General features: G+C 39.8%; 1 protein-coding gene across 1 annotated transcript in view; it reads right to left on the bottom strand.

Annotated features, from left to right (window-relative positions):
- The window catches only part of Hfm1 (helicase for meiosis 1), an 84536-nt gene extending 70602 nt beyond the window's left edge, over window positions 1-13934 (bottom strand). The window contains exons 1-6 of the mRNA XM_052199249.1: window positions 13583-13934; window positions 10820-10917; window positions 8545-8657; window positions 7358-7661; window positions 1078-1265; window positions 748-795 (exon numbers count right to left, since the gene is read on the bottom strand). Of these exons, the coding sequence (XP_052055209.1) occupies window positions 748-795; window positions 1078-1265; window positions 7358-7661; window positions 8545-8657; window positions 10820-10890 (724 nt within the window). The 5' untranslated portion in view covers window positions 10891-10917; window positions 13583-13934. The remainder of the gene's footprint in view (window positions 1-747; window positions 796-1077; window positions 1266-7357; window positions 7662-8544; window positions 8658-10819; window positions 10918-13582) is intronic.
- Window positions 13935-17938: the final 4004 nt, after the last annotated feature.

The following is a 17938-nucleotide window of genomic DNA, read 5'->3' as shown; positions in this document are numbered from 1 at the left end:
GTGGGGGTAGGCTTTGAGGTTTCAAAAGACTGCTGCTATCTCAGGCTCTCTGCCTTCTACTTGCAGATCAGAATGAGAGCTCTCAGCTAGCTGCTCCAGCCAACATGGCTGCTGCTTGCTGCCACTCTGCCCTTGCATGACAGACTCTTCACACTCTGAAACCATAAGCCAAAGTAAATGCTTTCTTTTGTAAATTTCATGGGTCATGGTGTTTTATCACAACAATAGAAAAATATCCAAGACACTACTCAGTAATCTGAAGTTCATTTTCTTCTTTGCAAATATAAAAGGAGTATTACTACAAGAATATTCTGAATACATTCAAGTAGTCACATTAGAAATGCCTAGGTATACAAACTTGATTTTCATAAACTTCAAATGAGGTTCCTTCTAAAATATTAGGTAGTAAAATATCCTCAAATCCACAAAAAGCTGCATTTGCTTAGAGTTCCTTGATTTGATTTATATCTGTATTTATATGTAAGTCAATATATCAAACTTCTTCCAAGGCTACAAATCTGATTTCTGTGTTTATAATATCACAGCCTGAAATAAACTGGAAAGCCTGTAGACCACACTTGGAATAGCTCTGACGTTCATAGTGTATATCTTACATGACCCAAGACTTATTTTTTTTTATCTTTTTCAATGCTACCCAAAGTAAATACAAAAGAGTACAATGAAACAAAAATACTTTAAATATATGATTTCATAAATGTAAAGTGGCTATTGTAAAATAAAGGATACGGATTTCTGTGACAGCCTTCAAAGAACTTAAGTCATTTGGGGTTATGCCTAAACAAAACAAAACAAAACAAAAAACCTACATAATTATATGAATTTTTAAACAATTTCCATAAAACAGCTCCAATAAAATTTGCATAACATTTACTGAAAGGTAAGTTAAAAATGTTAAGATAGAGCTAAAAAATAATAAAACATATAAGGAAATCCATAAATTACACATGGTAAGAGAACATATTTACTTTGTTTTGTATTATTTTTTATGCTAAGAAATGAAAATTAGTTTGTATTTTCATAAAAAGCATCCAAATAGGCAAATAAATAAGAAATCACCTTGAATATCATGAGGCTGAGATGCAGCAGAAAACAGCGGTGCTTTGAACACGTCTTTTCCAATTCCAGAAGCAGAAAAGGCATCATTGGTTTTGAATTTGTTTGTAGAATACTGAAGTTTCTGCTTATTATTGCTACACTTCCATGATTTCTCTTTGCTTATTTTTGTTTGGGTAAGTTTCATTGAGCTAATACGAGAATTCAAGTTTAAACTTCTATTACCATAGTCACATTCATGTACATTGTCACATAATAAATAATCTAAAACAATCTAAATAATCTGAAACAAATAAACCATCATGTTTTCTGCTTCTAACATTTGCCTTAAAAGTAGCATAAAATTATTCTCTTAGAAATACTCATAACTATTGTTTATCATTTTCCTAAAACTCATCTAAGTTTTTGTGGCAGCCTGTCTCCACGTATCCAATGGTCCTTGTCTGCTCTTAGTCACAGGACTATGTTTATAATCTACAAATGGAGTCACTAGTCAGAACTGACCTGTGTCACTACATACATTCTAGTATGTAACTCGTGGAGGCTTAGTTCATGAAGACTCTTTCCCTTCCACAAGGATTCTTGGATAGATTATGCTATAGAGAGCTAGTCAGCACACCATGGAAATACATTTTAAAACCCTGGCCCATGTGGAGAGGCTCTGAAGGCTCCTGTCAACAGTCAACACCAACTTGACAGACAAAATGAGTAGTTGACAAAAGTGAACCAAGATCTTTGGGAAACATCAGGTAACTATATACAATGTGACTTTGATTGTGGCTGTTTGTGGCCAATTATGCTTTTTCATGGGAGACCCCAGTCTCAAGCTACTAATTTACTTGTTCCTAAACATAAAATAAAAAAAAAAAACATTAAAACTAACAAAGTTTAGCGTTGTTTTAAGCCAGTAAGCTTTGAAGTAATTTATTCACAGCAACAGATATCTAATCAAACTGATGAAAGTCAGCTAAGTGCTGAGGTAGGGGACTCACTAAATAAATCATAACAGTTTCTCTAATCAAGTTGATATAGGATGCAGAGTCCCTGTTGTAGGGTCCTGGCCTTGTAGCTGAATTCAAAAGGAGCACAGAAGGCAATCTCAGGATGATTCACTGTAGTTAGGGAGAGAAAAGACAGCCATGCATGTAATCTCCACAGTTGTGAGAAAGGAACTAGAAAGAGGAGGGAAAGAAAGTAACATTTTCTGAGTTTCAAGTTAGAAAGCAGTCAAGTTCACTGGCAAGTCTATAAACAAACTGCATGGAGAGAAGGTCCTCAACCTACCTAATTCTGTAATCCTGAAATACAGATCCTCATGCTGTGGTGAACCCCAACTATAAAATTATTCTTGTTATTACTTCATAACTGTAATTTTGCTACTGTTGTGAATTGTGATGTAAATATGTTTTCCTATGGTCTTAGGTGACCCCTGTGAAAGGGTCATTCAAACCCCCCCATAAAGGGGTTTTAACCCACAGGCTGAGAACTGATACTTTAAGGGACAGTTTTTCCTACTATTTTCATGTCTTGCCTTCAGCTGTGTAATATTTCTTTTCATTTTCAGCTTTAGTTTGGTATTTATGTTATGAAAACAGAATTTTGTCTTTAACAGTTGTGTGTGTGTGTGTGTGTGTGTGTGTGTGTGTGTGTGTGCCTGTCTGTCTGTCTTTTCCCTGGAGAGATCCCTGGCCATGACTGGATAAGAAAGGTGCCTTTTGTAAAGGGTATTACTAACTAGTAAAAATAATCATTGAGAAAGCATAGTATTATCAAGTATGCCTTTTGTGCTAGAAGATGCTGACATGTCTGCATTCATATGTATAGTTCCCAGTCAACCGATTCTTCCTTGGCTCTAAGGTTCATCGTTTACTTGAAATCTGGTTTTCATGTTAATTTTGAGATGTAGTATTCTCACCATGTAGCCTGGTTAGCCTAGAACATGCCGTGTAACCTAACCTGGCCTTGAATGCCTAGTGATCCTTTTGCTTTTGCCTGTGAGTACTGAGGTTACAGGCTATCTCTGGTTTTGTTTGCATCTGAAGCTCTAAATCCCCCCTCACGGCCACAGTCACTGTGTCACACAGGCCTGGGTGTGCTGTGCTATCACCCTTTCATGGCCACTGTCATTCTGTCCCTCAGTCTGTGTGTGCTGTGCTGTCACCCTCTCATGACCACTGTCACTGTGTCACACAGGCCTGAGTGTGCTGTGCTTTCATTTCACATGCCTTTAGGGGTGTTTCATTTGGCTCAGGGCTGTTTTGTGAGTTGTTAGGTCTCCATACATTTGTGTGTGTTCTTTAGTTTCTCTTGCTGTGGATTTGTAATTATTCTATTGTGATCACACAGAATATAAGAATTTATTTAAATTTTTATATATTTGTTCCACTGGCTGCTGACAATGTATATTCTGCAGTGTTTGCATGAACTTTCTGAAGAGGTTTGTAAGGTCTCTGATCTTTGATGGCATTTAACTCAGATGATTCTTTGTTCATATTTTGTTAGAAGGACAAATTTATTGGTGAGAGTAGAGTCACACACTTATTATTTTGTTAGGGATAATCTGTTTCTTTGTATCCAGTAATGTTTTATGAAATTAGAAGCACTGATGTTCAATGTTTAAAATTTATGCTTAGAATCATATCTTCTTGATATATTGCTTCCTCAATTGGTAAGAAGTGTCTTTTTATCTCTCCTGATTTTGCCTTGAAATCTGTTGTGTCTAGTTTTAGAATGGCAGTGCCTTTTTGCTTTTTAGTTCCATTTGTTTAGAATACCTTTCTCTGTCCTTTTACCCCAAGATTGTACCTGTCTTTGATAGTATAGTGCATTTCTTAAAGGCACCAAATGAATGCAGTTTCTCTTTTCTTTCCTTTCCATATTATGACTACTACTACCACAACTATTACTGTTATGATGATGATGTTTGCTTTTCAAGATAGGGTCATCCCATGTAGCTCCACCTGTCCTGAAACTCACAATGCAGACCAGACTAGCCTTGAACTTACAGAGATCCACCTGCCTCAACCTCCCAGGTGCTGGGCTTAAAGGCACACGCCACTACACCCACCTCTGGATCCTTTGTTTCTTTTTTATCTAGTCTATTTGTCTTTTGATTAGGAAATTAATAACATTAATATTTAATTATTGAAAGATATGCAGTAATTCCTTTTATTTTGCTGATTTGTGATGTTTGGTGATTTCCAATCCTTCATTTACTTAATGATGGTTCCTGTGTGGTTTTTCTTCCTATAACCTTATAGATGTGTTTGTTTCTCTATATCTAGAGAATTCCATTAAGTATCTTATAAAGTGCTGTCTTAGTGGCATGGATCTTTTTAGTTTGTCTTCATTGTAGGAAGTCTCTATCAATTATGACAGACAGTTTTTCTGGATATAGTAGTCTGTACAGGCAGTTAGTAACTTTAAGAGAGTGAAATGAGTCATTTCATGTCCTCTCACTTAAAATTTTATTGAGAAATGTGCTATTACTCTGATAGGCTTATTTTTTATTTCTTTGTTTTTTATAGTTAATGATTTACATATAACATAGCACAGGGAGTCAAAGCACAACCTTGATATGAAAATACAGTAATAATAACTTAAATAGCAATCTCCTCAACTCCAATCCTTTAAGGAAACAGAAAAATACTGACAATCCTGCATGTATTAAGATAAAAGCTACTGCAGTACTGAATGGCAGAGAAAAACAAGTAATTAGACAAAGAACTAGAGGAGGTAAAGTAAATAAAGACAGGTAACAAACCGGATCTGACCTGAAGTTTCCCTCCCTAAGAACTAGCTTTCAAGTTACCACAAGGTGCCATGCAAACTCCCACAGGAGGGAGGTGGCCAACAGCCTTACCCAGCTGTGACACCTATGAACCACAGCAATGACCAGCATGGCATGGGAACCTAGGGGTACAGTAGTGGCCTCAGACTTGTTGGGTTCTCTAGCTGGTTGTAAGACCCACTCACCAGAAGAGAAATGATGCTGTTACAGGAAACCTAACCAACTTCCCAGAGCTAGTGAAGTCATGGATCGTAGAGGAGAACCTACAACTGCCACTTTCCTAAGCCAGCATAAGCCCTGACATCATTCAGAACATTTGTCAACCCTTATGCCCACAGATCAGTACAGTCCTCACTCCTTATCAAGAAACTTTCTCTTTGCAACAGACTGAGACATTACAGCAGGGTGCAACTAATCATGAGTTGTGGAGTCTAGTTCCCATGTCTGAATCTATAAAACACTCCCAAACCTAAGTCTCAGAGAATGCTGTGGAACAGGGGTGAGAAAAGACTGTGAGAGCCAGAGGATCAGGGAGCTTGTAAGATTGTGTTTCCTAGGAAGGTCAGACCAATATGACTGCTGAAGCATGAGCTGAACAAGGATGACAACACATGCTCACAGGGATATGGGGGTAAAGAAGCCCAAGAGGCCTCATTCCTATACAAAGAACTACAGGCAACCAAGGAATGCTGAGGATAGTTTTCCCAGGCAAGAGCATACCAACTGGTTATCCAATATTCAGAGGTTCAGCCCATTATCATCAAGGCCAGAGCACAGCATCTAGATAGGCATGGTGCAAGAGGAGCTGAGAGTTCTACATCTTCATCTGAAGGTTGTTAGCAGAATACTCACTTCCGGGCACCTAGGACTAGGGTATTAAGGCCCACGCCCACAGTGACACACCTACTCCAGCAAGGCCTCACATCCTAAGAGTGCCACTTCTGGCTGAAGTATATACAAACCATCACACAGGAGGGTTATATGGGAAGGTTTAGAGGGAGGAAAGGAAGGGGAAATGACATTATTATAATCTCAAAAAATACAAGAAAAATTTTTTAAAAACAATCAGAAATGTAACCTAACATAATCCCAGCTCTCAGGAGACTAAGGCATAGAAATTCCCAAAACCAAGAGTGTGGCCTGCTAAGGTAGGATTGTTTGTTTGTTTTCAAGTTGTTTTTCTCAGGTATGTTAACAGCAGTAAGAAGCTAACACATGTGAGAACATACAATAATATGTAAGAATATACATACATAGTTTCTGCCCCCGGCCTGTCATTTTACTATTTATCTATTCATCTTCTGATTTATGAAAAGGGTCATTTTGGAGTGTAGCCAAAAATATATCATTTAGAACCAAGCATGGCAGAATATGCCTTTAAGGCCAGTAATGAGAAGGTGAAGGCAAGATTTCTGTACTTTTGAACTCAAGCTGGTCTACACAGTAAGTTCCATTTTACCTAGACCTGCATGAGATCCTGTCTCAAAATAAAACCACTCGTATATGGATGCATGTATGTATGTATGTATATATGATTGAATGTATGTATGCATGCATGTGTACACATACTTAAGGCTAACTAGAAGTGGGTTTAGCATTGTTTTATTTTAATTTTCAGCTTTAACTTTCAATATGGCTAAGTATTAATAGTCATAATCCACCTAAACAAAAACTGAGATTCCTCAGTAAATTTTAAGTATTTAAGGTTACTCATAAAAAAAGCTTGAGAACTTTCACTCTACCAATAATTGTTAAAATAACTGTCACATTATAAAACATTTAATGAGTTAGTTTTAGTTATTCACTATCCATGCCTTCACAGTAAGTTTTAAGCTCCTGGGGCTCGAGAGATGGTTCAGCAGTTAAGAGCACTGACTGTTTTTCCGAAGGTCCTGAGTTCATATCCCAGAAACCACATTGTGGCTCACAACCATCTGTGATGAGATCTGACACCCTTTTCTGGTGTGTCTGAACACAGCAACAGTGTACTCATATACATAAAATAAATAAATCTTAAAAAAAAAAAAGAAAGACAGAAATGCTCTGGGCTCAGCCTAAGCCATACATTCACATGGCTTAGGTAAGGCTCTCACCTCATCTGAGGAAATAAAATTAACATTTACATTTACATTAAAAAATTAAGCTCCTGAGGAGCAAGAAACTATGGTTCCTGTGAGTGGAATCCCAGATCTGATTCCATATAAACCGGTATTACTGTTCCTCTCATCTACCTCCTATTATATTTCTTTTCAATGTATACCTAATATTTAGATTAGATTACTGAGGGGTTTTGTTTATTTGTTTTTTGGATTTGGTTTTTTCGAGACAGGGTTTCCTCGGTATAGCCCTGGCTGTCCTGGAGCTCACTCTGTACACCAGGCTGGCCTCGAACTTAGAAATCCACCTGCCTCTGCCTCCCAGAGTGCTGGGATTACAAGCGTGCACCACCATTGCCCAGCTAGATTACTGAGTATTATTTAACTTATTAGTTACCTTTTTTGGACTGCTGATGCACCCTCTCTGTCTTCTGCAGCATTATGTAATTTTGCATCACCAGGACTACTCTTTGCAGGTGGACTCTCATTGCTCACATGATTTGTATACTTCTGAGAAGAACCATACATCAGCTTCCCAGCTATATGTGACCTGCCATTGTTACTTGATCCTCCTAAATTTAGGTAATCCTGTTCATGTATGTTATAAGGAAAATGGAATTTTTGTGTTGGTGAAATACAATTTGTGTCTTCATTAATGATCTTCAAGTTTGATGTTAACATTCTTGGCATCTTTCCTTCTCCTAGGAGAAAAGAAATATACTAATTATTAATTATTATATGTTCTTGGTGGAAACGAATTTTCTAAATGACAAAAAGTTTCAATTACAAGCTTCTAAAGAGGGCCAGTGACATGGTTTAGCTGGTAAAAATATTTGTTACCAAGTCTGCAAACCTCAGTTCTATTCCCAGGACCCACTTGGTAAAGAAGAGAACTGATTGCTACAAGTTGTTCTCTGATGCAGAAACACAGTGGCCCTACCCACCCCACATGCAGACATACTAAGTAACCGTAACAGAACTGAAATATGCAAACACAAAGTATGAGACATAATAAAACATTAAAGTTTCAAATATTACACGAACTATATACTGAGCATCTTGAGTTGGGAGAATGTTTTCTACCATGGGGATGGCAGACCCTCCCGTATGCTACTCACATGCTCTGCTACATCACTAGCCTGACCATGCTTAACATAATCCCAAACTATATATAATCTTCTGAATCTTGTTATTTTCACTTAATACACTTCAGAGATTTGGCTTTCTGAACTTTACCATTGTAAAGAATAAGGCACATGTGTGGTAGTGAAAATGCACTACATAAACGTGTACAAACAAGTATGTGGTAGTGAATATGCACTAGGTAAATGTGAACAAACAAGTGTGTGGCAGTGAGAATGTACTACGTAAATGGGCACAAACAAGTGTGTGGTAGTGGGTATGCACTAGGTAAATGTAGGTGTTTGTAAAGAAGGTGAAAGTTTAGATCTTGAGATTTGATGGGCATATGCAAATCTTTGACTTTTATGCTATTAAAAAAGAAATTAATAGTTTAATATGTTGTATTGTTTATGCTGACATAAACTGCATGAATTTGGCTTCACAAGAAACATGACAATTTACCTAATAGCTTATAACTTTCAATTTCTTCCTCTAACTCTTGAATATCTGGAATTTCTGAAATCAGTGGAGCTGGAGGGAGAAACCAATCCAGCGGCTTTTCCTTAACTGGAAAGCTATATAAAATACAAAATGTGAGTATATGTTAATACAGAAGGGCTATCAAAAACATTTATTTATTAAACACTACTTAGATACAAACTCTTAGACAAATATCCCATAGACAAACTCTCTGTCATGGTTTTGCTTTATTCCTGTGTGTCAATGCTCTCAGTATCTTTTCCATGTGCCATAGGACTAATGACACTGCTGTGGAAGAACACTATCTAAATGATGGCTAAAACTCCTCTTCATCTTCAAACTGTAGAATTTAAAATACTGTATAGAACAGATTACTTGTGACATACCTCACCTATAATCATGGGTTATCAACAATCAGCATGTAAATGTCAGTATTACTATTTCTAGATTATTCCTATTAAAATTAATGCTCTAACAGAAATACTTTTGGTCTAGAACTACACGTCAATCACAGACAATCCAAGGCAATCACAGAAGCTGGCGATTTCTTATAGGCTACAGTATCTGGTTGCTCCAAGTCGGCACCTTTACCCTCCTGTCCTTTAGCTGTGACTTTGTTAAATGGAAAAGTTTTCTTTTCCAGTCAAAGTTTCTTTTCTTTTCTTACTACATAAAAAGATGTAGTAAGAAAATGTAAGTGAGAAGAAAGAGCATCATATATCATTACTGCCTGGTCCCAGGGCTGGTGGTTGCTGCCACTGCTGCCTGTCTCCTCCTTTCTCCTCTTCCTCTTCTTTAGATTTAGGAGGCTAAGCTTTCTGAAGTGATACTCTTACTGCCTACCTATCATGCTCATATTTTCCAATAAAAGTCTATGGCACATTATCTATGTTTGTCAAACTGCCAATAGGCAGAACATTTGAAAGTAAGGATGATATCAAAGGCTCTCAGGAATACATGCCAGAGTGAGTCATAAGATTCTGTGCATAGTCCCACTTGCAGATATAGGATCAACTTCTGAGGAACCCATACACAAGTTTCCAAAGGTCCTCTCCTACTAGAGTCCCTCAGGCATATTGAATTCCCTAAGTCATGACCTGAGACAAGATACATGAAGTCTTACCTAGGAATAAAGTCCACTAGGGTCTCAGTGCACAGGGTTTTAATTGAAGACTAATCACATAAGTACCCCTAACTGACACATGAATTCCAGATTCCAGAAGAGAAGCAGGTTTAGAGCCAGAGTCATATTACTGGTATAAACACTTTCTGCACAGTGAGCCACTGTTATAGTTAATGGTGGGGAACTTCCTGAAGGCTAAGCTCTTAAACGCTAGTCAGGGTGAGCCCTGCAGGCAGACCTTTGTAAGGAGAGTGCCTCTTTTGGCACAGGAACTATCTCAGGAAAAAATCTAAGAAGATAATGATTACAAGCAGACATCTAGCTCTACCACTCAGTCTCCTCACAAAATTAAATTACCCTTATGATTTTTTTCCCTAGAGGTACCAGCTCCTAACCAGCAAGGCCTAAACAATAGTACAATATTTTCTACTTACTACATACACATCAGGTCTTCCCAAATCTTCCTTATAAAAAGTCTTAATCATTTCTTTCCATTCCCACTGTTACTGTTCTAACCAAAGCTTCTTTCCAGTCAGTCTAGGTCCCTGCCCAAGATAGGTTGCTGCTCTCATCCAGGGTGGGTCTTCCTGCCTCAACTAAGCCTTATGAAAATCCCTTGATGGCATCCTCATAGACCAATCTAATCTAGACAATTCCTCATTAGGTTTCCTTTCTCCAGTTATACAAAACTGTGCCAACTTGACAAAACTAATCAGTCCAATGTCCACAGAGGGCCATATGTTAAAGGCTTGCTTTGGTTAGGAGAATGTGAAACTTTTATCAGTAAGAGTTCCACAGGGTAAGTTTGCTCACTAAGGTGTCATCACACCTGGCCTCCAGCACAGCATTGCCCACTCTGTCTCCCTCCTCAGCCTGAGCTATTCGATCATTACTTCTAGTACTTATCTTGGCCTTAATCTGACAAATCAGATATGGAAGCCAATAAAACAAAATTTATTTTCAAACTGTAACATTTTAAGTAATAAACTTTAGTTACTCCATTATGTCTGAATCCTGTGTTTTCTAAACATAAAATATCAATCTGCTCACTTTTTATTTATCAGAGGGAACAATTAAAAGTCCTTAAAATTATAAAACTGAAAATAGTACATTAGATAAGTACGGCATACTTACTTTTCAGTTTCATCTGGGCTACTGAAAAACAAATTATCCGTGGAAAAAAAGCAATCATTTGACTTCGGCATTGTTGAAAAACAGACTTTGTCTGAAATCTATAATACAAAAAAAGGTGGTTTATATTTGTTTACAGGAATCTAAAATATAATTTCTGGACAAGTGTATCAAAATCATTAATTTCCCAGAATGTTCTCTTAAATATAGTCACAGACAATTCTTTGAACTCTGTATTATGTAAATTCCTAAATGCCTTAACAACGGAACACACTGTTCTCTGTTCACTCTTGTGTTTTCCCACATGTCCTTCTCTTAAAATTGTACCAAAGCTTAGAACATACTTGCCTTCCTCACCTAGCAAATTCTACTAGATCTTTCAGTTTGTGTGTCACTGTGGTTAAAAGCATACCTCACTCCTTTTTTCATATCAATTATCCAAATATGTGTGATAGTTGCACATCAAACTATATCTTATTTTTCTAAATTCTGAAGCATAATGAAGTGTTCTATAGGTCAAAGAATGAAATTAGGCGGACAAATCATAAAACGAAAATTACATTTCAATTTTTTATATGATAGACAGTAACACTGAAAACTTGTCCTCAGGACAGAAATTAAAAATTTGACAACTACAAGAGCACCATCTCATGGCAACAAGCCCATCACCCAATTATAATATGTCACCAGTATTAGAGACTTCTCTAATAAGACAAAATTACATGCAGGAATGACCTGGGTAGGAAGGCAACATCGAGAGCACCTCTTGATAAATGCTCAAGAGAGCGGTGAACTCCTGTGTCCACTTTAGGATACTTCTTATAAACCAGAATATTGTGGGTTTTTCACTGTTTTGGTTATTTGGTCTACCACCCCTTATTTATTTTTCTTTTCCCAATTTCTTTCTTTCTTTTTTTTTTAATTTCCCGGTCCCCACTCCATCCCCCCTCCCCTTTGCCTCTATGAGTGTGCTCCCCCACCCACCACCCATTCCCACATCACCCCTCTAGGATCCCCCTCCTTCTCTAGGGAATTAAGCCTCCACAGGACTACCCGCCTCCCCTCCCACTGATGCCTGACAAGGCAGTCTCTGATACATATATAGCAGGGCTACAGAGCAGCCCATGCATGCTCTTAAGTTGGTGGCTTAGTCCCTGGGGCTCTGAGGGCATCTGGTTAGTTGGTACCGTTGTTCTCACTTTCTTAACCGTCCAGTCACCAACAAAAAGAAAATAAAACAAGTAAATATATTCTATAAATGCCTAAAACAACTTGACTACATGATAAACAGAAGCCAAGGAAAATAGGGCAGAAGGTAAAAGGGAATCAATCAGAAATACACTAGCAGATCTTTACATCTATTTATGCAAACAAGTTCAGAATTTGAAAACAGTTATTGGGAGGTGGGGTGGAGAGATGGCTCTGAGGTTAAGAGCACTGACTGATCTTCCAGAGGTCCTGAGTTCAATTCCCAGCAACCACATGGTAATCACAACCATCTGTAATGTGATCTGATGCCCTCTTCCGGTGTGTCTGCAGGGAGCAATGGTGTGCTTATATACATAAATAATTCTTTAAAAAAAGTCATCTGAAAAAACTATGCTAATCAACATTGTATTTATTGTCCAAGAAGTCACAATATGTCCTGTCTAAATTCAGAACTACATTTTAATCAACAAAAGGTTAATAAAGTAAATCATCAAACCATGTTTCTATAGCTCTGCTACTTCAGAATGTAAATAGATCTTAATACTAACATGTATGATCTAATTCTTTATTCTAAAAGAAGGTGAAATAAGAAATTAAAATTAATTTTAAATGTTACACTGTACAAAGAGACTCTCCATACATACAGTAACAAAAACTTTTTTCTGGTTCCAGTACAAAAGTTGGTATAACTTTAGTTCAGAATAAAAACATCACATAGATATTTTAATTCTGATGTATTTCAATGGGTGGAGGATAAACCGTTTATCTAAAATAGTCTTGTATTCTTAGCTTTCTTTACAACACTCATCTGTAATTGTTACTGTGTGTTTAGTTTATCTTTCCTTCTGGAAAGCAAAAAAGGTATTTTTTTTTCTTCTTAATGTGTTTCAATAACCTGGAACCGTTCCTAGCATAGAGAAGATGACTAATAAAAATTCATTTTGGAATGAATGCACTAGCAATCAATTTATAAAATAATTCTAAATAAAGCAATTTCAGTCAACTGTTTTCCCCCAGTTAAGTTTAAATTTTTTATTTTTTTTCTAGCTTAAGACTCTAAAAGATGGAGAATTTGGAGCTTTCATGATATAAATGAATCACTTAAAAAATAGCTCCTAAAATAACCTTGTTACATTTTGATATAAGGTGATAACTTTTTAATTAAAAGGTTTTAGGTTTAGATATTCTAAATTTGTCACAAAGTTCTTTATTTCAGAGCCTCACATAGTGGTACAAGCTTTTAGTCCAGCACTGGGAAGGTGGAGGAGGCAGGAGGATCAATTTAAGGCCAGTGTCAACTGAGGTCAGCCTGGGCTACAACCCAGATTACAGGTTTCACCGTGTAATACAGAAATACAGCGCAAAATTCAGTAACATCGCCTAAGTATTTCTAAGTTAAGTCCACACTGAAACCTGTCTTGTATGGCCTGTTGCTTGCAAAAGTAATACACACCTTTCTGTATTTCTGACAGCCTTAGTACTTTATTCTCTATGATCCTCTGTTTTATACACGTTTTGCATAGCGGGTCCCTTACAATATTCACATTTGACACGTACTTGTCGGGCGCGAGAGGCTCACAGCGGGAATCCCAGCACTTGAGAGGTGGACGCCAGGCGGGGATAGCCTGGGCTACAGCGCGGGAACCTGTTTCAAACAAGCAAGGAATCCTAATTTCGGAAGCGCAGACGTCCACGCGCAACTGCCGACCCGTCAGAAATCGTTCGCCCGTGCAGAGGCCCAGGCCCGGCGGGGCCACGCACCACAAAAGAGCGCGGGGGACGACGGTGGGTCCGCAGGCCGCGCCGCCCGCCTGAGGGAGGGTCAGACCGGGCCGCGCTCCGGCCTAGAGACGGCGCGCACGCGCACCCTCGCCGCTGCGCCCCGGACCCCGCGCCGTGCGCCTCAGGCCGCGCTCCCTGACAGGAATGCGTGGGAGCCGCCCGCTCGACCGCAGAGGGCGCCCGAGGCCCAGCGGCCCCACTGGGTGTCCTACCTCACACTTCCCGCTCCCTCACGCGCCCCCTCTGCCACGTGCCTCCTTCCCCACGCACCTCACATTTCCCTCCCCTCTCGCGCCCCCTCCCCTCACGAGCCTCGCCTCTCACTGGCCCCGCCCCTCAGGTGCACCCTCACGAGCTCCGCCCCTCTAATGCCCCGCCCCCGCAGGTGCCCCCTCCCCACGCGCCCCGGTCCCCCACGCCCCGCTCCTCCTCCCGGACCCGCTACCACTCACTGAGCCCCCGCAAGCGCCCATGGGAGGCGCGACGTCCAGGCTACAGCCACCTGACCGGGGTGGGGGGCGGGGGGGGGGCGCTGAGTCGAGCGCCGATTTACCGGCCCTTCGAACGCCCCCCTCCCCAAGCCCGGCTTAGTCAAACGCCTAAGGATGGATCGATGGATCGGCAGCCCCTAGTCCCCTTCCTGGCCCAACCGCTTCCTTCAGAGATGTGTTATTGGTTTTGATCAGCGTATCGCTAATCATAATAAATATCTTGCCTTGGGGATCCTCTGCCGCCAGGCATTAGCTAGGCCGTAGCCCTGGAACCTCCATTTTCTTATTACCTAAGGAGTATTTTTAAGTGTCTTATTTAAAATGGCGCCCATTAGGTCACTGGTAAGCTACAAGACTGAGTTTAAACATTTTATCCAGAGAGGCCAGGAAATCCATCTGATATAAATATTTGATACCAATATTTCCTGATGCGTGCCTATGCCTGGCCCCCAGCTCTTCTTTCTACACTCTATTTCCCTTATGCAGACATCGGCATTGTGTTTTGTTGTTTAACGGTACAATTAGAAAAAAAGTATGTTCAAAAACTTTAAACAGATCTCTGCTGTATTTGAAATCTCTATTGTTATTTAGCGTATATATAAAAAGATGCGCTATTTTTTCTATTGACTTTTCTCTCAAGTGGCAACTTTGCCCGCCATACAAGTCATATGCACAGATCACATAAAACAACAGCAGCCTCTGAGCAGCTCTGAGACTTGTTAATGTTTCATTTCCCACAACTGAGCACCCAAGCCACCATAGACTCTGAATTTTCCCTTTCACAGGGATTGCCTGGCCCACCACAGGTCCTGGCTTCCTGGCCTCTGACAGAGCTATGCTCTAGGTGCTGCAGGCAAATCTCATTCCGTACACAGTGGAGCGGGAGATATATAACCACTGCAAGCCACAAAACTAAAGTTTAGGCCTCACTTATAAAGAGCTCATCTCTGGTGAATTTTACTTCCTAGTTTCTGGGTTCTGCAATAGAGTAACATCTTAAGTCAACTAAATAATTTAAACTCGTTATTATTACTGCAAATTCTACAATAGTTAATTTTCGTAAGATTTAAAAATTAGGACCCGGAGAGATCAGGTTTGATTCCCAACACCCATGGGATGGCTCGCAGCTGTAAGACTCCACTTCAAGAGAACCCCGTGCCCTTCCTGGTGTCTGCACGCGACACACAGATGTAAGCAGAAAGCCCATGCACATAAAATAATGAAATGAGAGAATGGCCCTGGGTACAGCCAACGGATCCACACTATCGTCAGCTCCTACGCCTGCTGCTGCTTCCCTAGAGCAAAACTCAGCAGGTAATACCTTCCATTTTGGGTGAGTCAGGCTATAAGGACTGGTGACAAACTACCACAGGAAAAATAGGAAAGCTAGGGAGCTTAAGGCTTAAAGAATGTTTAAAAACACGGGCTGGGGGAAGGAAATCCAGCAGTATATCATACAGAGAAGAAAAGGCTCCGGAAATAGCTGGCTCCTTTCAAATCTTTAAGGGACTCTTGAGCAGTGTAAATTATATTTGGCTGTGCTTTTGTACACATGGTTTCAGAAGGCAGATGCAGAGTCAGGGTCAAAACCTCTGCTGAATAAGAAGAGACTGCAGCCAGGAAAAGTAATGAGCAAGGCCTTTCTAATTTTTTTTAAATCACAAAATTTATGGATAAATAATTTATGTACCCTGAACTGTATCCAGCTAAAATATACAACTCAATCAGTTTTAACAGTTTTGTGTATGTGTGTGTGTGTGTGTGTGTGTGTGTGTGTGTGAGTGTGTGTGTTTTAAAGAAGTTATCACCATAATAGAAAACAGCACAGAACATTTCCAGGCCCCCCCATTCCCACTCTCCCCACCTGACCCCCTTCCCAGCTACCTTCACCCCTCCCCCATCCTCCTTACTTTAGTCAATTGCCCTGTCTGCCCTCAGCCCCAGGCAAAGGCCGATCTGCTCTTTATCTGGAAGGAGCACTTTGCACTCTCGATCGATGGAATCTATATTTTGGGTCTGGTTTCTTTCACTCAGTCTCATGGTTTTCAGCTTCGTCCCTATTGTCTTGTACACTAGCATCTTATTCCTTTGGACAAGAGCTATTCTATGCCATCCATTACTGCTGTTGACTACAACAGACCTTGGATGGATACATGGCATTGTGTTTGTCCATTCACTGTTTGAAGTGTGTTTAAGTTTCCAATTTGGGTTTATTATGAAATACAATATTATGAAATATTATGAACTGTTGTAAGAGACTTATTTATAAAGCTATAGATGTTCTTTATTTGTAACGCTTCTATATGTCTATTTTGTGCAACATCAGGTGGGGAGAGAAGGACACGTGTACCACTGCACTTGTGTGAAAGTCAGAAAAGTCTTCTGGGAGACTCTTCTCTCCTTCCCCCAGGAGAGTCTGAGACTTGATGGCAGGAGTCTTCGCCCACTGAGCCATCCCCAAGCCCCGACATAAAAGTATTTATATGATCCGTATCTTTTCATTTACCTCGTGTGTCTATTGGAATAGAATGAATGATTGGACAGAGAATAAATCGTTTACAGTAGTGTTTGCTTCACTTTTAAAGGAACTTCTACATTGTTTTCCAAAATGGCCTTATAATTTCATACGCCTGTTGAAAGTGTAAATGTTCCAGTTAATTTTCAACTGTGGGGTGGTGTGAATGAGAATGGCCCTCATGGGTTCATGTATTTACATTCTTGGTCCCTAGTTGACAAACTGGGAAGGATTGGGAACCATGTCCTCCTTGGATGAGGTGGTGGTGGAGAGGGCGAGTAAGGGGGTGAGCCTTGAGGTTTCAAAAGCTCACTCTGGGTCCAGGGTCGCAGAGAGAATCTCTTGTGTATGGAAGTATCACCTGTCAATGAAAAACTGATTGGCCAATGAGATGACTCAGGAAGTGGGAGGTGGGAGTTCCAGTAGAGAGAGTGAGAAATATTCTGAGGCAGAGTCAGTCTTGTGAAGAGAGACTTGCCGGAAGTCTGAGGAGACAGAGGCATGAAACTGAGAAGAGATAACCAGCCACATGCCCCCCCCCCCAGAATAGAATAAACTGGTTAAGTTAGGAATTAGTCAGGGAACAAGCCCAAGTTTATGGTCTAGGCATTTATTCACATATAATTAAGTCTCAGAGTCATTATTTCAGGAACTGGGGCAGGGGTGGAAAAGCCTGTGGTTACACAGGGTCTCCCCCACCCCCACCCACCTGTGGATCAAGGTGTAAAGCTCTCAGCTAATGCTCCAACATCATGCCTTTCTGCCCACATGCTGCCATGCTTCCTGATGGAATGATAATGGACTAACCCTCTGAAGCAATGAGCATACCCCCAAATACATGTTGGGTTTTTTTTTTTTTTTTTTTTTTTTTTTTTTTTTTTTTTTTTTGCTTTTTTGTTTGTTTGGTTGGTTTTGTTTTGTTTTTTGTAAGAGTTGCCTTGGTCATGGTGTCTGTCTCTTTACAGCAATGGAACAGTAACTGAGACAAACTAATAACATTTCTTAGTGTCAGAATTTCTCCTCTCAGCCCTTCTAATGGTTGTAATGGCATCTTTTCCTGTCTCAGATAATTAATGAAATTAAAGATCATTTATCCAACATACCCTCTGAGCATCTGCTGAGCTG

This window comes from Apodemus sylvaticus, chromosome 11 (assembly GCF_947179515.1).
Source record: "Apodemus sylvaticus chromosome 11, mApoSyl1.1, whole genome shotgun sequence".
NCBI classification, from domain to species: domain Eukaryota; kingdom Metazoa; phylum Chordata; class Mammalia; order Rodentia; family Muridae; genus Apodemus; species Apodemus sylvaticus.
The sequence above is the reverse complement of the archived record's forward strand: the minus strand, read 5'-3'. Positions and strand labels throughout refer to the sequence as shown.